The sequence below is a fragment of the Hyperoodon ampullatus genome, assembly GCF_949752795.1.
Source record: "Hyperoodon ampullatus genome assembly, chromosome: 19".
In the NCBI taxonomy this organism is placed as follows: Eukaryota; Metazoa; Chordata; class Mammalia; order Artiodactyla; family Ziphiidae; genus Hyperoodon; species Hyperoodon ampullatus.
The window spans coordinates 4,503,302-4,527,478 of NC_136932.1; the positions used below are offsets into that span (position 1 = coordinate 4,503,302).

At 56.1% G+C, this 24,177-nt stretch overlaps 1 protein-coding gene across 1 annotated transcript in view; it reads left to right on the forward strand.

Annotated features, from left to right (window-relative positions):
* Positions 1–2,095: 2,095 nt before the first annotated feature.
* The window catches only part of ARHGAP23 (Rho GTPase activating protein 23), a gene marked incomplete at its 5' end in the record, with an annotated part of 73,542 nt that continues 51,460 nt past the window's right edge, over positions 2,096–24,177 (forward strand). The window contains one exon of the mRNA XM_079726358.1: positions 2,096–2,158. Coding sequence (XP_079582484.1) covers positions 2,096–2,158 — 63 coding nt within the window. The remainder of the gene's footprint in view (positions 2,159–24,177) is intronic.

Consider the following 24,177-nt stretch of genomic DNA (forward strand, 5'->3'; position numbering starts at 1 on the left):
AAGGAAGAATGAAAGAGGTGCTGGAGAAGGTGGATGGGGGAGGGCCGGGACAGGATGGGGGTGCAGGTCAAGGTGCAGGAAGGGGTGGGAGGGGCGGCAGGGTGGGGGAAGAGCGCACTTTCTGGGAAGTGGGAGAGGGTGGGGGAGGTGAGTGCGGTGCATTGTGGAGGAGGAATTGCCTGCCGGCCAGTGTGAGCTCATTTCCTCTCACCGCCTCCTGCAGTGTCTGAGGGCATCAGGCTCTGGAAAAAGTGAGCCAGGGGCACCCCAGAGGCCACCACCCTCCTCCCCTTCCCCACAGCCTCAGTCCAGTCTGGGTCTCAGATGCCACCACTCCCCCCCTTACACATTTGTTTTGAGGGCAAAGGACCCCTGAGCCAGGGTGGCAGCAAGCCTTGGACTGTTGGAGCCACAGGGCAGAGGGAGTCAGACAGAGGGACCTGGTTTAAGATTAAGCAAGAGAATACAGGCAGTATGATGGATTACCGTTAGATAGCAGGAAGAACTTCTCAGAAGTGGGGCATCATTCTGGCTGCACGTGAGCTTGATGAAGAGAGGTGGGGAAGGAAGGAGTCCTTAACTCCCCTCCATTATTACAAAAGCATCCCTTTCCATTGACTTCCAGGACATTTAAAATTAATTAAATAAAACAGAAGATTTAAAAACAAGTCCATATCTCCTTCCTCAGGTTTACAGGAGTAAGGATGTTCTAGTAGGTGTCTGGGCCATACTGCCCCCTGCAGGGCCTGACTCCCTGATCCTGAGGGGTCCAGGACTTGGGGCTGATCCACTCTCAGGAGTCGGGATGGTGGCGGTGGTGAAGCAAAGAGGTTTTATGAGGCTCACTGCCCCAGAGTGGGTGGGCCATTTCAGCAGGCAGAGTCGGCCTTCCCACTTTCATTGCCTGCCTTGCCCAGATCATATTCCTATTTATCTATGGTCTCTGCCTTCCTTTCTTCACAATCTGGGTGAAGGAATGCAGGGAGCCCTTTAAAACTACAAAAAGACAAGGGAAAGAGGTAAACATAGGCTGTAAAAAATCGAAGGCAGGAAGGATGTTAGTTAGATGGCAGAAAGAACTTTCCAGAAGAAACTAAGGACTGAGAGACTGCCCCTTCCTGGATCATCAGGGGCTGGGCTGCAGGGGTCCTGCTTGGGGGCAGGGAAATGAGTAATTGACTCAGGACCCCGATGGTTCTTTGGGCCCAGCTCGGAGTGAAGCTGGGAAGGGAGGCTGTGGGAGCTTGTGATTGGGAGGCCTGGAGGGTCTCTGCTCTTAGTGTCACCCACTGCAGAGTGGGTCTGTGGGCTGTCTAGAGGCCTGAGCCCCAGGCTGGCTGGGTGGGGGTCTGAAGGGCCGGGGCACCTGCCTCTCTCGTACAGCCTGCATGGGATCCTGGGCTGAGACTCTGCCTGGGAGGGGTGTCCTAGATTGAGGGGCATGAAGCCCCTGAAAGTTCCCCTGTTCCCCTCGTCGTCCTCCCCCTCCCCCTTGGGTATAACCATCTCTGCCCTTGTCTCAGCTTCCGTGAGTCTCTGGATGGAAAGCTCCCTAAGCCTTTTTTCTGTCTCTCCCTCTCTTCCAACCTGGGCCTCTTCATCTTTGTCTTTGATTTTCTCTGCCTCTCTCTACTCGGTCTCTGTCGTGTCCTTGCCTCTCTCATGCTTTCTGGGTCTCTCCGTCTCTGTTTCTGACTGTCTCTGTCTGGCTCTGTTTCTCTCTGCTTTCCTTTCCCTCCCTCCCTCCCTCTCTCGGTGCCAGTTCTGTGTTCTGTGCCGCTGTCCTCTTTCCTCGGCCGGCCCGGATCACCGTCTATCTGGGCTGGTCCCCTGGAGGCCGGCCCAAGCCCTCTCTAAGACCATCTCTCTTCCGTTGGCTGTGTTCTGACCCCCAGCTCCGCTGCCAGCGCCAAGCCCTGCCTCAGCCCTCTGTACCAGTCTGCTACCCTAACAAGAGGCAGAGGGTGCGCCCCGTCAGGAGCGCAGGAGGAGGAGCGAAGAGACGCCCCACCCCTCCGCATTCGGCCCCGCCCCTCCCTGGTCCCTGCCCGCGCCCCCAGCAGTGCCCTGGCAGCAGAGCCGCAGCTGCCGCCCGATGAATGGAGTCGCCTTCTGCCTGGTCGGGATCCCGCCCCGCCCGGAGCCCCGGCCCCCCAAGGTGAGGGTGCTGAGCCAGGGGAGGGGGCGGATCCAGGCGCTAACGGGAAGCTGGCAGCTGGGGCCGGGGTCGCTGCGCCCCCGCTCGGCGGGCACAGCCTGGGGCGCACGGCGCGGGCACCACGGGCATGGCTGCAGGGAACATCGGCTGGTGGCCGGGGAGGGGGCCGGAGCGCGAGCTGCCCTGGGCAGGGGGCGGGAAGGAAGAAGGCAGGCAGGGGGCCGGGGCTAGCACGGGGCTGCCAGGGCCGGGGGCACCGACCCGGGCGGCAGTGCCAGGCCCCCGGCGGCCGGGCAGCGGGGGCGGGAGGCCCGCGCCTTTTGTCCGGGTTTTCCAGGCGGGGCGCCTGCCGCCGTTTCCTCTGCCCGAGTTTTCGTTTTCCGTTGGCGAGGCCCCGGCACAGCTGGAGGGAGAGGGAGTGGGGGAGGGGTTCCCGGAGCGGGATGTCCTTGGCCACTGTGGCCGGACACCCCCTCCCTGCGCCACACTCCCCCCGCTGCCGGGCCGGACCGCCCGACGAGCTGTCCGGCGCGGGTCCACCGCCCCCCACCCCGGGGAAGAGAAACAGGCCGCGGACCCCTGGTCTAGCAGCGCGGCTGCCCTCGCCTCTGCCCTCTCGGGCTGCCTGTGGGTGGGTCTGGGCACGGGGTGCCAGGGGCATTACTCAGCGCTGGGCTGCTTTGCTTGGGTTCTTTCATCTGCCGGCTGCTGAGGCTGGGGAGGGCCAGCAGGGGCCTCCGAGCCCCACTGGGGCCAGCACCCTGCCTCTGAGCCTGACTGCCCCGTCCCACTGGAGCGCCCCAACATGCACTCCACCCCTTTCCAAGTCGAAGGGTTGAACACTGTCAGGCCAGTCATTTTCTGAGCTTGACAAAGAAGTTTCCTGGGGGTCCAGGTTGGGATCAAGACCTGGGCTGAGGAGGTCTCTTCCTCTTTTGACGGGGCCGGAGGATTTAGGGCCATTCCTCCCCAACCATCCCCTCAGTGTTGGAGCTGGGGTCTGGTGCTTTGCAAACTCTGAGACTGGTGTGTATCTCAGGAGCTGGATGTAGGCACAGTTCTCCCTTGGTCTGCATCTCTATCCCCTGACTCCCCCTCCACCTTTCAGCCAAAGTGTTTCCTAATTAGAAACTTGAATTCCAGGGTGGACTGGGGATGGAAGTGAATGTCATTATCGTTGAGTTCCTTGGATTCCCACCCCCCAGCCCCCAACACACACACACACACCAACACCTACTTCATCTCCACCCCCCCTACTATCTCCACCCCCAGCCCCACCCTGTGGCCCAGCTGTGGGAGGGCAGGGAAGGTGTTTGATCCCCTGGGGTTCTCCCCCTCTGCCAGGACAACAGCCCCATTCCCCAGACCGGCTGCTCTCACTGAGATGTGCTCACTGGCCTGCGACTTGAATCTCAATTACATAACCAGTCATTTCGCCTCCAAACACAGCCCAAAGGCCCCCCGCCCCAGCCTCTTCCACTTGTTCACAAGGTGGTTGGGTCCACCGTAGGTTTCTGGGAGCTCCAAGTTCCTGCATCTGAAGCCCCTTCCTCCCCTTGGAAATGATGAGGGCAGTGAATCCTTCAGTGCTGGATTTGAGGGCCTCAGAAGCCCTGGGAGCAGGCAGCGTGGGTATTGGGGTCTGAGACCACACAGCGACAGTGTCAGGTCTAGAACCTGGGTCTTCTGATGGGAGTCACAGCACAAGATGAAGCTCTAGGGAGGGGAGCATTATTCGGAAGGTGCCTTTGGGACACCATGGGGAACGGGGCAGGCTTTTGAGGATCTCAGCTCAAACAGAGAGGGACTGGACGCTGGGAGTGGGCCTTGTGTTTGGGCAGCCTGGATGGGGACGTCTGGGCCCCCGCATCAGGCCAACCCTGAGCTCAGGGCCAAGGGGAGCAGGAGGCCCCCCAGGGGTGCAGAGTTTTTGGCATGGAGTGGGGGATGGGGGAGGGTGCTGAACAGGGCAGTGCAGTGGTGGGCAGAGGCATTTATTGCTTCATCCTTTATCACAGGGATACTTAAGAAGGACTTCATGATGTATCAGATTAAAAGAGAGTCTACAAAGGAGAATGCAATAAGTTACCGAATGAGGGACTGCAATTAGCCATTTGGGAGAACTTCTAGGGAGAGGCTTACAAGCTGCAGCATCCCAGGTGAGCCTGGAGCATCACGCAGGGACGTTTCCTCCAGTATAGTGGGTTAGGTAGATTCCTGTAATGTTGGATTCCAGTGTAGAAATCTGGAGAGATTCATGGGAGATGCAAATATACTCAAATGAGCATATATATTAGTGCCTGAAAAAAATGTGTTTTAAGGATGGAGAATTGCTCTAATAGTATAGCTGATGGCTAAGACATAGATAGCAATTACTCTAGGCCAGGATTTATATAAGTTACCTCCTTTAACCCTCACAAAACCACCATGACGTGGGTGCCGTTATTATCCTCATTTTTCAGTTGAGGACACTGAGGCACAGAGAGCCAACAGCTTGGCCAAAATCACATCGCTAACAAGTGGCAGAGCCAGGGTCGGAACCCAGCAGTCTGGCTCAAGTTCACGGTCTCACTCCACTACCCTGCTTTTCATGACCTGCCTTGTCTGCTCTCACTCTCACCCTGAATCTGGGTCCGTCTTGGATACAGGCCAAGATCAAGGTCAACCTCTTGCTGGATTGGAGCTTAGTTGCTTTCAGCTGGGACACGGATGGGGACAAGAGGTCTCAGGGTGGCAAAGCCTCAGGTGTCCATCCATGGTTGGTGGGTGGGGAATCAGCTCATTTACTCCACCAACCCCCCATCCCGCCCTATGCTAGCCCACCGCACTTGGGCTGTGGCTTGGTTCATTGGTGTTTTCCTTCCAAAGGGGCATCAGCCCTGCTCTATTGGCTGCAGGGGTTCAAAGGTGAGATATTGGCTTGGTCAGGGATTTGGACAAAGCCCGGTTTTAATTATCCTGCTCTCTCTCCCTCCCCAGAGAGAGCCATGAATAGGGCCTGTGGGAGCTGGCTCTGCCTTTCCCCTAGTACCCTCCAACCCCTTCAAACAACCCGCCTTTAGATCCAGGCCTCCCTCTTTCATGTGAAATTGTGCCAGCTCGTCAGCAGGGCAGTGCCAGTCAGTACCAGGCAGGCATCTCCTCTTCACTGCCTCAGTGGGACGACAGACTGGGATGGCCTTGGGACTGGACTCTGGGGCGAGTTTAAAGCTCTATGGGGGTGGAGTGTATTCATCATCTATCAGAGTGAGTCAGGACCAGAGGGGTCATCTTGTCCAACAGTGGGGAACCTGAGGCCAGAGAGTGGCCAAGGTCAGATAGGCCGGGAGTGGTGGACATGAACCCAGGGGTTCTGACGCCCGGGCTCCCAGGCCATGCCTTTCTCCACACAGTTCTGTCTCGGGTGCCCCCCTCCAGTGCGGGGTTCTGAGATTAGGCCCCTGAGATTAGGAAGGGAAAAGGAGGGCAGGGAGGAGCAGGGACAAGTGGACAATGTGTCCCATTCATCTCTGTGTCCCCAGTGGCCAGCACAGTGCCTGGCACAGAGCGGCCCTCCATAAATGTTTGTGAAGTGCAGGCCGGGAGCAGCCCCTCCCCTGGCCTCGTGGCTGCCCCGTGCCCAGCTCTGCCCCAGCATTGTGATGCTTGGTCTACCCATCAGTCTCCCCTGCTGGACTGGGAAAGTAATCATAGCAACTACTTGCACAGTGCTGACCACTGGGTACATTATTCCTATCCCTTTGACAGATGAAGAAACTGGCACAAAGAATTATGTGGATTCCAGAGGTCACACGGCTAGTAAGTGGCAGAGCTAGGGAGCTGACCGTGCTTATTCCAAGCAGCCCCAGAGGTGTCATGTTTATCTTGGTATCCACAGAGCCTGGTATGCAGCCAGTACTCCGAGAATGTTTGTTGATTGACTGACTCACTGGCTCACTGACAGTATATGGAAAAATCACGGAATCCTGTCATCCTTTAGAAGTAGCTGGGTTGGAGTCTTGGGAAAGTAGCCTAGAGGAGCATCATTTTGTTATCTGTGCCAGGAGTGCCGGAGCCAAACCTAGAGAGGAAAGGAAAGCTCACCCAGGGGAATTCCCTGGTGGTCCAGTGGTTAGGACTCTGTGCCCTCACAGCAGGGGGCACGGGTTCCATCCCTGATCGGGGAATTAAGATCCTGCAAGCTGTGTGGTATGGCCAAAAAAACCCCATGCCCTATCAGTACTGCCCTCCAAGACTTAACAGCAGCCACTGGGGCCCCTCAGCTTTCTGACTTCTCTCTTGTTCCCACTCCCTCCCTTCCTCCTGCAGAGTTCCAAGGGGATGGTGCTGAGCAGTGGGCAGGTGGGAAAAGACTACAGGTTGGATTAAAGATGTCTGTTCCTTTTTCACCTCTCTGGCCCTGAGATGTTCAGCCCAATGCATCACCTTTGTGGAAGATTCTGTGCCTTTCAAGTTGGAGGGTGGACGGAGTGTCAGGTTTGGGACAGGGCCTGTCATAGTTATCAATTCTCCATCTCTCACCTCCAGTCCTAAACCTGAGTCCCAAGGTCACCTCCTCCAACCTTCTCAAACCTGCATGCCCCTAGGCGGGTGACCTCTTCCCCTCTGCCTCCCCCTGCTCCCCACTGGCTGGGTCTGTCACTGTCCCCGGGCCACACTTCATCTGCTGACAAAGGCTGGTGGGAGCTAACTAGGAAAAAAGAAGTGTGGTGGGTGTGGTCTGCCTTCTCATATCAACAAGCAACCTCGGGAGATGAGAGGCCCAGGCCTGGCACAGCCCCTGGTACATTGGGAGGCACATTGGGTGTCTAGGCCCTGCCTTCAGCCTGAGGGGGTTCAAATTTCAGCTTTACCCCTTATTCACTATGTGACCTTGGCCAAGTTACTTAGTTGTTTTTAGCCTCCATTTTCTTATCCCTGAAATAATCCCTCAAAATTGTTGAGAGGATTAAATGAGGTAATACAGGTAAACTGGCTGACACTTGGTAATCTCAACTATTAGCAGCAACTGGATGAAAATGAGAACAACAGAATTTGGGCTCAATAACGAGAACCCTTTATGGTCGGAGTAATGGGAAGAGCAGTCCCTGGAGGTAATGAGGCCCCTGTCAGTGGAGGTGAGCAAGCACGGACTAGACTAGAGAGAGTTCAGGCATTGGGTGAGGGGTTGACATAGAAAACCTTAAGGACCCTGCTTTGGGATCAGCACCGTGTGGTAGGAAATTAGAGGAGCAAGTGAGACCTGGTTCCTGCTGTTGGGAACTGGGGAGCGGAGTGAGAGGTTGGCTGCTGTGGTTTGGGCTATGAGGCTCCTCTGAGGAGAGGGAGTCCCGAGAGGCTGCCTGGAGGAGGTCTGGAAGGATGAGCATGGTTCTGATGGGTGGGAGAAGCGGGGAGGCCACTGCAGGCCAGGGAGGGCTTGGTGGCTGAGGGACGGTGCAACGCCTGGACCACTGGCTCTGAAGTCAGCCCAAGGCTGCCTCCACATCCTGGCTGCCCAAAGGGGTTGGGTGTATGGTGGGGGTGGGGAACTGGTAGCTCCCTGACCCCCACCCCCCAGACTCTCCTGGACGAGGGGCCAGGGCTACTCCCTGTGGCAAAGAGCTGGGGCCTGTAAGGAACAGAACTGTGGAAAGAAAGACTTCTTATGCCCAGTGCATTTGGGGGCGTCTGGGGGTCGGGGGAACAGTGGGGCCTTTGTCCCCAGCCACCGGGAATCTGGCCGAGCAGCCAGCCCTGGGTCTGGCTGGGCCCTCGGCAGGCAGGTCCTCTTTGAAGTGACCCTTTCAAAGCTCAGCCTGAATCCCTGGGAGGAGAGAACTTGGGGCGGAGCATGGGGATGACTGAGACCCACAAGCCAAGGATGGAAACAGACCCAGGACTGGCCCCTTTGGTGGGAGGGCTGGGGGGAGGTGTGTGGGCCGGAGGAATGTGGTCAGGCTAGGGGGACATGTGGGAGCCATGTGGGAGGACAACCACTCCAGGGTCTTGGCCCCCAAGTGAGGGTTAATTAGGGAAGGACAGAGTTCATTTTGGTCTGGTTTCCAACAGTCCGTAGCTTGACTTCTCTCTGACTCTGGGCTCCTAAATCTGCAGCTTTTTCCTTTTTAATTTCCTCAAAGAGTGTGAGAGCTCCTTGGAGAGAATTGGGTGTAGACGCAGGACTTAGAGGCCTCGGTAGGAGGGAGGGGTGGAGATCTGGGCTAGCCTGAGAGCCCAGAAAGGCTGGAAGGGGACGCTGCAGTGCAGACCCCTGCCCTCCACCACAGAGTTTCCACCATTCTCCAAAAGAGAGCCGGGGAGTGGGGAGAGATGTCCCCGAGAAAGGGAACATCTTTGTAAGTTTTAGCTGGACAGATATTAGAGACCACCCCCTCCCCTGCCTCCCCACTTGGCTCAAAGGGAAACTGAAGGGGCTTCCCTGGTGGCGCAGTGGTTGGGAGTCCGCCTGCCGATGCAGGGGATGCGAGTTCGTGCCCCGGTCCGGGAAGATCCCGTGTGCCGCGGAGCGGCTGGGCCCGTGAGCCATGGCCGCTGGGCCTGCGCATCCGGGGCCTGTGCTCCGCAACGGGAGAAGCCACAACAGTGAGAGGCCCGCGTACCGCAAAAAAAAAAAAAAAAAAGGGAAACTGAGGCCTAGAGAAAGGCCAAGGCCAAGGGACTAGAAGCAGAGGGAAGGGACAGGCAAAAGTGGGAGGAAGAGGGAGCTTGGACGCCAGGTGAGAAGTGGGTTCAGGCTGCTGAGTTCTAAGCCGAGGGTAGTGGAGAAGTGCCCATGGTCTCTCCAGCCCTGACCTGCTGTGATTCCATGAACGGGGGGAAAGGAAGGGGCGAATTTCTGTTGGCAGTTTTTTTTGGACTGAGCAGTGGACCGTGAAGCCTTCGGCAGCCCAGGTGAGACCCCTACCCCACCCTGAGGCTGTTTTCTGGTTCATGCCCCGCATCCCCATCTTCCCCTGGCGCCACGGCACTCTCTGTACTTGGGAAGATTCTTCCAAGTCTCCCTTTCCTCTCCCGAGGGTGTGGCCCCTGGTTCCTCCCCCAGAGAGGGAGTAGGGGGCTGAGCACCCCCAGCCGTGACTGGGGGCTGCAGGCAGCTCTGGTACTTTCCTGTATCTTGCACTGGCATCCGAAGAGCTGAGCCCTCATTCGCTCTAATGAAGCCTTGGCATCGTGCCCCACCTCTGCCCTGCAGCACCTGGTGTGGGGCAGCTGAGGTTGGACGCAGAGCCCAGGAGGGGGTGGGATGTCTGCAAGAGGGGAGAGTGGGAGTCAGGAAATGGGGGTCACACAGCAAGGCCAGGACTGCTGGTGGGATGAGAAACAGGGCCCTCTTCCTTTCGAACTGGGACCTTTTCCTCCTCCAGTGGCTCCCAGGTGCTATGGTCCCCACAGTGCTAGGGAAAGCATTATCCGAGACTGGGTGTGGCCCAGGGCTCTGAGGACATTCCCAGGCCTGGCTTGTGTGAGAGTGTCCTCTCCCTAATTACAGCCTGGGGCAGGAGAAGGCCCTGACTCCAGAAACTGGAGGCTCAATGCCTGGGAAAATTAGGCAGCGGCTAGATTTTCATGCAAACCATACTTTGTTCATTTGGTGACCATTTCCTCTGTGCCTTCTGGGTTCCAGGCTCTCTCTGTGGGTCTTGGGACCTCGGTGGATAAGACACAGCCCGGCCCTCAAGGGGTTCCTTGTCTGCTTTTCTCACCACCCAGAAGCTCCACTAAGATTTTTTCAGGGGTTCTGAGATGTGCATCTACAGTATCTGCCAGTCCAGAACACCCCTTGCCACCCCCCAAAATATTATCATAAAAATTGGCCTGATCTAACTGGGGAGACAGATCCAGTTAGACAGACCCTGTCTTCACTGTGAGATCGTTTGAGTGTGAATGAGGTTACAAAAGTGGTAACAGGAGTTTACAGATGGAAAGAGTGTCACTGGGAGAATTGCTATAGGGATTGGTTAAAAACCAGTTGGTGATATGATTAATCTCCTTTCTCTCATCTCGTTTCCAAACAACAGTTAACAATAGTTAAGCTGAGGATTCTTTTTTTTTTTTTTTTTTGCGGTACGCAGGCCTCTCACCGCTGTGGCCTCTCCCGTTGCGGAGCACAGGCTCCAGACGCGCAGGCTCAGCGGCCATGGCTCACGGGTCCAGCCGCTTCACGGCATGTGGGATCTTCCCAGACCGGGGCACAAACCCGTGTCCCCTGCATCGGCAGGCGGACTCTCAACCACTGCGCCACCAGGGAAGCCCCAAGCTGAGGATTCTTTATCGAAACTTCTTTTGATCAATTTTCAAGGACCATCATGAAGTGGTTGTACATTTACTGATATAAGAACCAAGACCCTGAGAGGCTAAATTATTCCACCAAAGGTCACCCGGCATCCGAATTTAAATCTGGGTCTTTCTGAATCCTAACTAAGGCTATCCTGTGTCACGGCTATATTCCCTGACAAGGAAGAGCCTGGGAGCACAGCTGCCACCCTGGGAAAGTGGACCCTTCCCCCTGCCCCCAGCTGAGCCTTGAAATCCAAGTAGGCGTTGGCCTAATGAGGGAAAGGTGGTGGATGCAGGCAGCACAATTATGTTCTGCTTCTCCGTGACTCTGCTTGCACAGGGATTTTCCCTATGCCTCCCTGGAGTCTGGGTTTGCTCACGAGCGGTGTGGAGGACCCCATGGCTCTGTCAGTAAACACGGGCTGAGTCCCTGCCTCCTCTAGAGATGCTCCAGCTCTGAGGGGAAGAAGACTTTACCAAGGAGGTGAGGCTTGCCAAGGCTTGAAAGATGCCTGCTGGGATCAGTAGGGTGGTGGAGGAGGGAGAGCAGGGCATTCCAGGCAGGAGGACCCAGCGTGAGCAAAGGCAAGGAGGTGTGAAACAGCCTGGCCTCTTGTGGGGTCAGTGAAAGCAAGACTGAGAGTAAAGAGAGGTGAGATTGTCAAGGCTGATGAGGGCCAGATCCTGTCCCTCTCCTCCGTCATCATGGCGGATCCTTTATGCCATACTAGGGAACTTGACTTGCTCCCGTAGATACTGTGGAGCCATGGAAAGGTGTCAGGAAGTGGAGGCAGCAGACCAGCTGACAGATGATGAGGGCTAAACGGAATTGGAGATGGAGAGGAGAGGATACGATGGGATGCATCACCCTCTTCCCCTCCCCAGAAGCTTCCGTGCCATCTCTTCCCCTTGTCTGATATAGCCTTCCCTGCCTTCTCCATTTCACAAACTTCTATTTATCCTTCAATGCTCAGTTCAAATATCCTTCTCTGTAAATCTGCCACCCCTCCCCCCACCAGCCACCAATTCCTCGAATATATGGGGATTTCCTCCTCTGGGGACTAGACTTTAAGCCCCATCAGGGTAGGGACTTTTGTCTTGTTCACTGCTCTATCTCCAGCTTCTAGACCAGGCCAAGTTGAATGAATATTGTTGACTGATGAACTGAAAATTTCCATAGCACTTCGCACTGCCTTGTGAAAACCCCATGATAATAATAGGAGTATTGGTTGCAACTAACATTTATTGAACATTTCAGTGCCGGGCACTGCTGTGCTGAGCACTTTATACACACTAGCTCTTTAATCTGCACAACAACCTCATGGAGAATGGATTATCTCTATTTTATCAATGCAGAAACAGAAGCTCAGAGAGGTTAGTAACTAGTCCAAAAGGATACACAGCTAGGAAGTGGGATTCAAGTTGGGATTCAAAACCAGATTCCTCTGAATCCTGTTTAGGAATGTTTAAACACTACGTTCTGCAGCCTTTTAATTTTGTCTCATGTCTGTTTCTTCATAAAATCTCATGTTTTTTTTATTAATGAAAAAAAATCCTTTGTAGACTACTGAACTAAGATTTGTTGAACAACTTCTATGTGCTAGGCACTCCACACTAAGCCCCCTCAAGGACCCCATTTACAACTGAGGAGACTTGAGAGGAAAGAGACTTGACTGGGGTCACACAGCTGGGACCTGATCTTACAACTCTTTGACGCCTCGCCCTCCGGGACACCTAGTCAATAGTGCCAGAATGAAAGAGGAGCCGGGCTCTGAGATTGACTGATTTGTTTGGGCGCACACAAGGGGCTGGACTGGGCCAGGGAAGTGCTCCCCACTTCCGTCACTGATGAAGAAAGGGGGTCCAGAGGCAGGGATGGAACTGTTGTAATTTCCCAAGTGCCCAGCTGTGTGTCAGACATGTGAGCTCCAAGGAGGAGAGGCTGACCTGGCGCTGGGGTGGGCGGGGATGGTATCACAGCAGCAGAGCCTTACCAGGACCTTGACAGAACAGGGTGAGAGGCCTCCAGAGGCTGCACATATCAGTGCGACTTCAGCCAAGGGGTGACCCGAAGGACCGCTCGGGAACCGCGGCTGCCCGGGTGGAAGCCGGTGTGAGCAGGGGCCCTGCGCGGGTCTAGTGCCCCTTAGGACCACCTTCCCGGCAGGACAGAGACCCACCAATCAGATAAGCCAGCTGCTCTCTATTTGCATGTCATCTGCATGACCACACCTCTTCGCTCCTGCCACTCAGCCTCCGCCTCCAAGAGTGCCTCCTGGGCCTCCGCCCCATTTCAGGACCCTGTGCAGGGCTGGCGTGGGAGGGCTGGGCTGCGGGGCGTGAAGGGCAGACCTGGGCGGCCAGCGTGGCCGCCCTATTCATAGCTCAAGGGCTGGCGTGGTTCGCATATTTGGCGTTACTCACGTCTGGCTGGCCCGCGGCTGCCGCCCCTCCGCGCTCCTCCCTCCCTCCTCTTGCCTCCTCTCTTCGCTCTTCCCTCTCTCTCTCCTCTCCCACCTTCGATCTCTGCCAATTTTCCTGAAATCTAGGGTTGGCCGAACCCACAGGAGGAAACTGAGGCCTAGGGAGGGGCCGTGTCTTTCGGCCGGGCCTCCAGGGAGAAACTGGTAGTAATGAGGCGTATAATGAGGTGGCTGAGAGCCTGGGCTCTGCCGGCAGACAGACCTGAGCTTGAATCTGAGCTGCCGCTAGCTGTGGCACCCCGGCAAGTTCCTTAGCTTGCAGTCCGGGAAGCTTTTCAGAAACAGTCAAGCTGAGACCTCGAGGATAAGGGATCAGTTAAGGGAAGGTGGGGGAGGGAGAGAGACAAATGTTACATTCCAGGGAGAGGGAACTGTGGATGTGGTGGACCAGCCCTGAGTGGACAAGGGCCAGCTGAGGTGAGGGGACAGCGGACCCTGCAAAAGAGATGAAGCAGCTTCCCTTTTCTCCCCACCCCTTACTCCCTTATCCCAGCACCCCCACTTTCTGGATCTGGTTCCTACTGAGGAAGGAGCAGGGGGTACAAAAAGATGGACAAAGATGTGAAGCAGCCTCTGCCCCAGGTAGACCTTTCCTGGGGGCAGGGGGTTTGCCAACCATCCGCTTTCTCTGAGGAGAAGCTCATTCATTCCTGTACATTCAGGAGCAGTGTGCCGAGCACCCACTCTGTGCCAGGTGCCATGCCAGGAGCTGTGGATTTGACTGCCAGCAAAGCAGACATGGTTCCAGCCTTCCAGAACTCACAGCCCCAGGGGGGAGATGTTGGTCAAATAACCTCATAAATATACAGGCACCATCTCGAGAGTGCCGTGAGAGGGTGCAAAGGGACCTGACCTGGTCTGGGGGCCAGAGGAGGTGTCTCTGGGGAGTGACTTTTTTGCTGAGAACTGCAGGGTGGGTAGGAGTTAATTAGGGTGTGAGTTGGTGAGGCAGGGAGGGAGCCAGGGAAGAGAGAACAGCATTCCAGAAACAGCATGTGCAAAGGACCTGAGGCTGGAAGGCTGCCTGGTCAGCAAAGGACATAGAAGGAGGCCAGGGTAACTGGAGCACAGAGAAAGGGGGTGTGGTGGGCATGGAACCCAGAGGCACGTCCCCTAGGGCCTGGTGGTCATAATATTAAAACAATTCGTCTGGACTGTAAGGGGCCAGAGGAGTGATGGAGACTTGGGGTAGAGTGGACATGGTGAAGTGGGTGGACTCAGGAGACATTTGGGAAGCAGAGTCCACTCTGATGGGTGGGATGTAGGGCTGGGGCCATAACCCCTCCCATTTATTGGTTCCCAGAATGCTTTCCCAGCAACTTTGTCAGGCTGCTATCCCTAGCTTCATTTTGTAGTTGAAGAAATAAGAAAACCTGTGTGAACTTGAGGTCCCACAGCCAGAAGAGGACTAGCTAGGGCCAATACCATTGGCAAGTGTGACCCTTTCTCTAGATCAGCTTTTGTCGATGCTGGGCCAGTGGTCTCTCTCTCTCTCTCACCAGCCTTCTATCCCCCACCCCTAGGCGCCCTGTGGGTTAGCTTAGCATTCCCTACCTAGCACCAGACTGGGTGGGGGACCCAAGAGGCCAAGATGGTGTGTGGGTGTGTGTCACACTTATCCCAAGAGGCTGCTCTGCTGTTAAATGAGGTAGTGCATGCGAAGTGTGCCTGGCATATAGTGAGGGCTCAACAAATATTAATTACTGCTGTGGCTGTTACGACGTCCCCAATGCAGAGCCAGGCACATGGTAAAGGGGGCGGATCTGGGGCCGAAGGCGTCGCTGTTTGTCCTCTTCTGACCACAGAGCCCAGCCCAGAAATCATCTCAGCTCCCTCACAGGCAGGAGCCGGGGTGGGGGGGGGGGAGGTTGTTTGTCCCTGCAGAGCCACCATCCATCCCCTCCACCCTTCCAGCTGCCTCTGCGGCATCATGGGCTGCATTAGGGAGAGGTTCAACTCTTAGGCAGGGTGAAGGGATAACCTGGGCAGGTTGAGCAGGGCCTGGGGTGAGTGGTTTCAGGGGTGGAGCTGAGAACCTCTCCCTGCAGGGAGCCCCATGTGCCCTTGGGGAGACTTTTGGGATCTGCTGAGACCTGCCTTGGGAGGGGATGACGTCACAGCTTGACTTGGTCTGAGCGATCCCCTGGAAGAAACCAGTGGGTGCACCTGTTGTCTCTGCCCAGGTGGTCAGATAACAGGAAAAACTTCCAGAGAGAGGTGTGGGGGACAATAGGAAGAGCCATGGCCAGAGTTCTCCCCCAGTCTCCTCTGAAATGAGCTGTTCAGTGTGGAGTCAAAGAATGGATACGATGCTTTTGGAGAAGAGTCATTGCAGGCATTTTCTGGCCTTCAGGAATGACTGTCCCTAACATGATCTAGTCTGAAATAGGGCTCTGGCCTCTCTCCAGGACTCCTTGACCAACGAAAGTGAGACCCTTCCTAAGGTCCCACAGTCGCTCTGTCCTTCTGCAGAAGACCTGCTCCTCTGAACGAGATGGGGAGGGCGACCCTGGGGCCTGGTTGGGGGCCTGGAGAATGCAGTGGGGGAGGTGGGGTGGAAGGAATGAGGGCACCCTGCCCACTCTGGGCTGTGAGGGAGCTAAGTGTGCCGGACCTGGGCCACCAGGGGGCTCTGCCGCACACGGGACCTGCCCGCATCCCTGACAAGACTGTGCATCCTTCAGCGTTCAGGCATGGTTTCCTTGGAGCGTGTGCACGAGAGAGCACGCGAGAACGGGGTCTTGCCTCTATGTGCACACCCTGGTGTGTGTGTATATGTTACGGGTGGTGTGTAAGCATATGTAGGCTTGGGAAAGACGTGTGTGCTGGGGGGCGGGGTCAGGCCTCATGGGGTCAGGAACCCCATACTTAGCCTGGCTTTTGCTAGAAAAACTCTTCCCAGGTTCTGACACCTTGGAACGTGGCCTCTCAAGGGACTGTGCATCCATCAGTCCAGCCTCCGATAGATGGTAGGTCCTCATCAATGCCAAGGACCTACTCTGTGGGAGGTTCAGACTCCCCTGGAAGCCTGAGAGCTCCCCTTGTGCTCGGTCTACTAGGGCCTCAAAGGTGACAGCAGGGGTTCTGAGAAGGCACAATGGACGGGGTGGGAGGGAAAGGTCCTCCCTGCAGGAGGTCCCCAGCTGTCCCGGGCAATCTCTGTGGGCAGGGCCTGCTCCTGGGCTCCATTGGAAGACCCATTCATTTGTTCCATCTTCTTTCAACGGTATATATTTTTTTCATTTGAATTCTGACTTTGCCATTTTTTTTGGTGTGTGGCAAAATATACATAACTCAAAATTTATCATTTTTAAGTGTAGAGTTCAGTGGCATTAAGTACATTCACATCGTTGTGCAACCATCACCACCACATGCCTCCAAAGCTTTTTTTTTTTTTTTTTAATTTATTTATTTTTGGCTGCATTGGGTCCTTGTTGCTGCGCGCGGGCTCCCTCCAGCTGTGGCAAGCGGGAGCCACTCTTCGCCGCCGCCGCCGTGCGTGGGCCTCTCTCTGTGGTGGCCTCTCTCGCTGCACAGCACGGGCTTCAGGCGCGCAGGCTTCAGTAGTTGTGGCTCACGGGCTCCAGAGCTCAGGCCCAGCAGTCGTGGCACATGGGCCCAGTTGCTCCGCGGCATGTGGGATCCTCCCGGACCAGGGCTCAAACCTGTGTCCCCTGCATTGGCAGGCGGATTCTTAACCACTGCGCCACCAGGGAAGCCCCTCCCAAACTTTTTTCATCTTCCCAAACTGAAACTCTACACCCACTAAACCATAACTTACATGCCTCTTTCCCACAGCCTTTGGCAACCACCATTCTATTTACCGTCTCTATGAATCTAGGCATCACATATAAGTAGAATCATAAAATACTTGCCTTTTTGTCTCTGGCTTATTTCACTTAGCATAATGTCTTCAAGGTTCATCCATGTTGTAGCATGTGTCAGAGTCTTAAGACAAAATTCCATTGTATGTTTGTGCCACATTTTGTTTATCTAATTCATCTGTCATTGGACATTTGGGTTGTTTCCACCTTTTGGCTTTTATGAATAATGCTGCTATGAACATCACTGTACAAATATCTGAGTCCCTGCTTTCTCTTCTTTTGGGTACATGGCCAGATGTGGAATTGCTGGATCATATTGTAATTCTATGTTTAATTTTTTGAGTAACCACCATACTGTTTTCCACCATTTTGCATTTCTACCAGCAAGACATAAGAGTTCCAATTCCTCCACATTCTCGCCATCAGCAAATAATTTTTGAGAGCCTACTATGGACAAAGCACTCTAGCGGTACAAATACATTTCTTTACTTTTTAAAAAAAACTTATTTATTTATTTTTGGCTGCGTTGGGTCTTCGTTGCTGCGTTGGGGCTTTCTCTAGTTGCGATGACAGGGGCTACTCATTGCGGCGGCTTCTCTTGTTGCGGAGCACGGGATCTAGGCGTGCGGGCTTCAGTAGTTGTGGCCCATGGGTTCAGCTGCTCCATGGCATGTGGGATTCTCCCGGGCCAGGGTTCGAACCCGTGTCCCCTACATTGGCAGGAGGATTTTTAACCACTGCACCACCAGGGAAGCCCACAAATAGATTTCTGAAAATTTAGTAGCTATTGTCCTTAGGAAGCTCTCAGTCTAATGTGGGAGACTCAAGCCAGGGCCTTGAGCAGTCTCCAATCTGAGGGGGAAAGACACAGGCCATGACCTCTGGGAGACTCTGGACTAATATGGGGCAAAAACAACGAAAACAACAATCCTGCTCTCAGGGAGCCCAATCTGATGGAGGGAGCATAACTTCTTCCTTTTGGGGAGTCCCCAGACAGGCCCAGAGACCAGAATGTATACGTGGAGGGCATGCCTTGAGACAGTCAAGGGGCTGCTGAGAGTCGTAAATCAGGGGCTGGAGAGGGCTTGTGGTGGGCTCTAGCCCACGCTGGCCCACAGTTGCCTGGGCGATGGCCCCACTGTTTACTTTGTGGCTGGCTCCAGACTCACCCTTTTCTGCAAGTGCTCATTTCCCACCATGAGGAAGGATAGTCATCTTTAGTTTCTCCTCCCTCTGGTGTCCCTGCGGAGGGAACTGGCTCTCTTGCTAGGAGGGGGCCCTGCCAGCCTGGCACCTTTGCCATCCTCCTGGTCTGCTGGGAGCAGGTTCCATCCTGGGGTCTCATGTCGCCCGCCCCTTCCTCACTCCCAAATGGCCTACTGACAGGGCTCTGGGCCTGCCGAAGTTCTGCTGTGGAAGGGGGGCTCCTGATGATTCCTCCCTGCTTATTAAGGGGAGGGGGGCACATAGGGGCCTGTAGGGGGTAGGCAGTGGGAGGTGGTGGTGATGACCGCATGAATAGTTTCGCCTGGGTTTGTACAGACCTCCTTGAGTGTCTGCATGTGTCACTGTCTTTGTGTACATGTGGCTGAGTTGTCTGCATGTCTGAATGTGAGTGTGGTTGGGTGTGTAAGAGTGTGAATGTTCAAAAGACAATGAAAACATCTTGCATTGACCTTGAGGGCATTATGCTAAGTGAAATAAGTCAGAGAAAGACAAATACCTTATGTATGATCTCACTTATATGTGAATCTAAAAAGAACCCCCCCAAACAAAACCCCCCCAAACCCCAAGCTCACAGATACAGAGAACAGACTGGTGGTTGCCGGAATGGCAGGGGTGTGGGGTGAAATGGGTGAAGGGAGTCAAAAAGTACAAACTTCCATTTATAAAATAAATAAGTCCGGGGCTGTAATGTACAGCATGGCAACTATAGTTAATAATAGAGTATTGCATGTTTGAAAGTTGCTAAGAGGGTAGATCTTAAAAGATCTCATCACAAGAAAAAATTTCTGTAAGTATGGTGACAGATGTTTAACTAGACTTATTGTGGAGATCATTTCAATATATACATAGATATCCAATCATGCTGTACACCTGAAACTAATATAACGTTACATGTCAATTATACCTCAATAAAATTTTTTTTAAAAAAAGAAAACAAACAAAAGTTTGCATTTATTGAACCCCTATTCTATGTTCAAGACTCTTTAATTGATTTAATTCTCCTAAGAACCTATGAGGTGGAACTTAGTGTCATTCCCATTTTATTGGTGAGGAACTGAGGCTCAAAGAGGTTAAATAAGTCACCCAAGGTCTCACAGCCAGAAAGGGGTAGGGATAGGACTCAGTTCCAGAAGGCCTGGATTCCAGAGGACCCTGGAGCCCACGTGCTAACCCCTGAGCCGTACTGCCACCGGAAGAACTATGGGATTCTGTGCTGCTTGGGATTGTTGTGTTGGTCCGTCCTTGATTTCTGGCATCACGAGTGCGTCCTCCTGCCTTTTCTCTCACCCTCCCCTCCCCAAGCCTTCCTTGGCTCGGGCCCAGTTTCAGGGTGGGAGAGGAGTGTCGCAACACCCTCACTCAGGGCAAGACTGGCCCTGGATGGGGAAAGCACGGGGTCTGGAGAGACCCTCTGAACCACCCGCTGCCCGCAGGCTAGACCGAGTGTGGGGTTCCCAGGTTCCCGGTGACGCGGGGTTATCTGCACATTAAGGGTGCTGGGAAGACTCGGGCCTGCCTGGCCGGCTCATCCGCTTGGCCTGTTGGGGCACGTCGGGGACTGCACACAAGTGGTGCTGGGAAGCAGGCATCTGAGTGGGGAAGAGGGGTGGAGGAGGGAGGGGGCGGCTGCCCTTGAATGAGGAGACTGGGGCAGGGGTCAGAGGCCCAGGCGTGGGCGGGGCGGGCATGCCTTGGGTATCGCATTGCCTGCATGCCTGGGATGGACGGGCTGGCAGGGGATTTGCTCCGTCTGTGTGTGAGGTTGGGGGGGGGTCCCAGTTTGATGGTGTGGATGGGTGTATGGAACCAGTCGGAGCTTTAGAAATGCCGGATGATTCTCTTGGGTTGGGGGCATTGTTTGTCCTGTGGTTTGAAGCCTGCATTCTGGGAGGAGGCACAAAGCAAGCAGAGGAAGGAAAAGCAGGCAAACTGACCCTGAGACCCCTCTCTCTCACTTCCTGAGCCACACGCCCTTCAGCAGTATCAGTTTCCCTCCTTCTCCTACCACCTGACCCTTGGGCCGCAGGATGCTCCCCTCTTCCCCAGTTTCTGGTTGTCAGGCTGGCACCTGCAGTCTTCTCCTCCAGCTCAGCCCACTCTCTGGTTCAAAGGCTTACCTGGGAGGCCCCTAACCCCACTCTCAAGCAAACTGTCCGCCCCCAGAGAGAAGAGGCCCTGAACCCCTGACACAGGGGCTCCTTTGGTATGTGTATGGGGGTCTCCCTCGGTGGGGCTGAAGGCAGCTGGCTTGGGCCTGGATCTGGAACGGGGGACCCCTGAAGACTTCAGGAGCTAGGACAACACTAGTAGAACTGTAAGCGCCCTGATGGTACGGTCTACACTCGTCTTGTTTTTCTAAGGTGTCCCAGCCCCCAGCACAGCCCCTGGCCCACAGCGGGCACTCAAGTCGTGGTTCTTGAGTACATAAATGAGAGGATAATGGAAAGAGATCTGAGTTAGGGGTTAGAACCCTGGGATGGTCCCACCTTAGTAAAAGCAAGCCTTGAACCAGTCACTTGTCCTCTTTGAGTCTCAGTTTCTGCATCTGAAAAATGGGTATAAAAACAATCTCAAATATTCAACTCTTAGGGTAAGGGTCAAATGAAATAAAGTGAAAGTGCTTTCAAACGGTAAACGATGATGATCTCACATGGAGAGAGGAAGACCGGATGCCCTCCCTTTGGGGCTGTAGTCCCCAAGCCCTCCGCAGGGGACCTTCAGGAAGATAAGGTTGAATGGATTTTGCAAGCTGGTCAAACTCGAGGATTGATGGGAGGGACTGCTCAGCGGGGTAATTCCTGATTTGGGGGGAGGAAGCTGGGGAGGGTGTAGGGGAGGAGGACTCACACCAGGCAGGAAGGCTTGGAATAGAATCTCAGCTACGCCTGGTATTTCCCAGCCCTTGGCCCCCTCCCCCACTGCACTCTGGGGCCCACCCCACATTCCTTTCCCAAAGGAAATGGGGGAGGGGACCGAGAGGCTCCCCAGGCCTGGAAGATCATTTATTCAAACTGTGTATAAGTTTCCAGGCCCTGCGGTGTGTACCTTGCTCCTGACATGCCTGTGGAGGAAGCTGGGGTGGAGTGGGTGGGGTGGGGAAGGTGTAGTGGGTTTGTGTTGGAGGAGGCTGTTACCTCCTCCTGGGGGCCTTGTCGCCCCTGCCAGATTAGAGGGCAGGAGATGGGCGTCATGGGTGGCTTATCATTTCCCAGGTCTCTGCTGCCCCGAACACAGAAACCCCGTGCTGCGTGCTGCTTCTCCACCTCGCCTCTCCCTACAGAACCCTCAGCAGTTTCGAGGGGCGGGGGGAGTCGATTCTTTTTTTTAAATGAATTTATTTATTTTCTTTTTGCTGCATGCGGGCTTTCTCTAGTTGCGGTGAGCAGGGGCTACTCTTCGTTGAGGTGCGCGGGCTTCACATTGAGGTGGCTTCTCTTGTTGCGGAGCACCGGCTCTAGGTGCACAGGCTTCAGTAGCTGTGGCGCACGGGCTTAATTGCTCTGTGGCATGTGGGCTCTTCCCTGACCAGGGCTCGAACCTGTGTCCCCTGCATTGGCAGGCAGATTCTTAACCACTGTGCCACCAGGGAAGCCCCAGGGAGGTTGATTCTTGATCCAGACACACAGCAGCACCTGTTGGCCATGAGAGGCTCCATGGGGCGTGAGAGGGGAGAGTGAGTCTTATTTCGTCCGAACCAGGGACTGGACTTGCAGCAAGAGGAAAGGAAGTTAGGCAGCTGGGGGGACTGACTGGCTGCCTGCTGGGAAAGCCGGCCAGACTCTGAGTCAGGACATCCCTGTGGTCATTGCCCTCCATTTGGGGCGGCAGAGTCTGACATGGCTGAGGACATTCTCGGTGGTGCTTCCGGCTGGTCTGAGGCCCTGGCCTTGGGAGGGCATGACAAGGGCAGGAATGATCCTGACCCAGAAGCCTCAGTTTTCTAGTGATGGGGGCGGGGGAGGTGCTGATGGAGATGCCAGGAGTCCTGCTCCCCCCGACCGCAGTCCGTTCCCACTCTGTCCCGAGCCCTCCTGACTCAGCGCTGGTGGCAGCCTAGCTCTTCCCTTCCGGCTTCCGCCAGGGTGGGGGTGGGGGTCCAGCTCCTGTACAGGGGGCCCAGCAAGCGGCAAACAGGAAACAGGAGAACAAAACCGCTCCCCGGCCCTCCCCCCGCCCCGCTCCTGCCCACCCCCATGGTCCTCTATTTCTCTTCCTTCTCCCCTGGGTTTCCCCTCCTCTCTGAGCCCCTCTTTCTCTCTCCTCTGCCTCCCCCCACAGGATCCTCCATCCTGGCCTGTCCTTGCTGGGGACAGCAGGTGATGGGACGAGGGACGGAGAGGGGAGGTGACTCTTCTGCCTGGCTCTCCCTCTGGTGGCTTCCCCCCCACCCAAGGGCCCAGCCCTATGACTCTTCCTCCCCCGACTCCTAGATTTGGGAGCAGGGTTGCGCTGGATCTGCTCCCCTGTGCCCCCAGCCTCCCTTACCTGGATGCTGGCTAGACTTTAGGTATAAGATCCAAAGTCGGAATGAGGGGCTCTGGACTTGGAGTCCTGGTGCTGCCCTAACGAGCTGGGTGCTCTTGGGCTTCTGTTATTTTCTGAAAACTGGGTCAGGGCAGTGGCCCCAGGCCCCAGGGAGTGGCTGTGCGGGGGGAGCACACGGTGAACAGTCAAGTGGGATAGAAATGGGGGTGGCCGTGACACGCCTACTAGCCAAGGCCTCTGTCGGCCCCACCCGGGAAGGGGCCTGGGAAGGGCGGGAGCCAGGAAGGGGCGGACAGCAGGTCTGCCATCGACCGGGGCTTCCTGTCTGACTCACATGCTGGGGTGAGGTGGGGGCCAGCTTGGAGCCCAGTGTCGGCTTGTGGTGGCCCCTCTGGGTACAGCATAATGGGCAGGGGGTCCTGGGGAAAAGGGTCCGTCACACGCTCCCACAGGTGGTGGTGGGAAGGGTATAACGTGACTCTGAGGTGGGGTGATTATGAGAGCGCTGCTCTCTGAGCAGGGCAGTGTGCGTGTGTGCGTGTGCGTGTGTGTGTGTGCGCGTGCGTGTGCGTGCATGACCTGAGGGGGCACGGCAGCAATGCATGGAGTGGGTGTGCTGGGTAGTGTGTGCACGTCCTCTAGGTGTGTGCCTTCGTGGGGTTTGTGGGTCTCTCTGTGGGGTGTGTGTGGAATGTATGGGTGGGCAGGTGGGGGCCTGGTGTGCTTTCAGGGGCACAGTGGGTATGCTTGCAAATGTGTCTCTGTGCGGTGTGTGGGCCATTGTACCCATGGGAGGGTGTCCAAAGTGTGTGTGCATACAGAAGAATGTCCACGTGCAATGTGTATATGAGGGGAATAGTGTGTTTGTGTAGGGTATGTGGACAGAGGGGGAGTGAGTGACTGTGTGGGGGGAGGGAGGGTGTGGGGTGTCTAGATGTGTGTGTGGTGCGGGTCTGTAAAGGTGGGTTGGGTGTGTGTTTACATATGTACGCGTGGGAATGTGTATTTCTCTGGAACGCGGGCAGCTGGTTGAGCTTTGGACTGGAAGGAGTATAAGCGTGCGCGGGCAGGTACAGTAAGTTTTTGTGTGAGTGGGGTGTGTGTGTGTGTGTGTGACTGCGGGGGCGCTGTGCAGGGCCTCTCGTGTGTTGGGGGGTGTGAGTGTGTGGGATGGGGCGGCCGCGCACAGGGGCCGCCCCGGAGGGGGAGGCGTCTGCCCTGCGAGACTCTCCGGCGTGTCCGGGCTCAGGCGCCCTCGGCCAGGAGGCGCGGGAGGCGCGGAGCTGCTGCAGCCGTCCTGCCGCCGTCCGCGCGGGCTGTCCGTCCCCTCGGGGCTCCAGGGCTCCGGGCCCGTGGCTCCGGGGGGCGGGCGGGGACCCCCGGGGCCCGCCCGCCGCCGCCGTCCGGGGGGCCGAGGACGCCGCCCGCCGGGCGCCGAGGAGCGGCTGCCGGCCCCCGCGCAGCGCGCCAGTCTCCGGAAGCCCGGCACACGGCGCGCTGGGGCCGGGGCGGCGGCCGGGCCCGGGGGCCCCCGCCGGCCGCGGCGGTCGTGGGCAGCGCGGTGTGGCGCGTGGGGCGCGCGGGGGCCGGGGGCTGGCGCTGGGAGCGCGCCGTCGGCGTGGACTGCAGCGCCCCGGAGCCGCGCTGCCTCTGGCTGCCCTGCCTCAGCCACAGCGACCGCAGCGCGCCCGGGCAGCGTCCGGCCAGGGTGAGCGCCTCG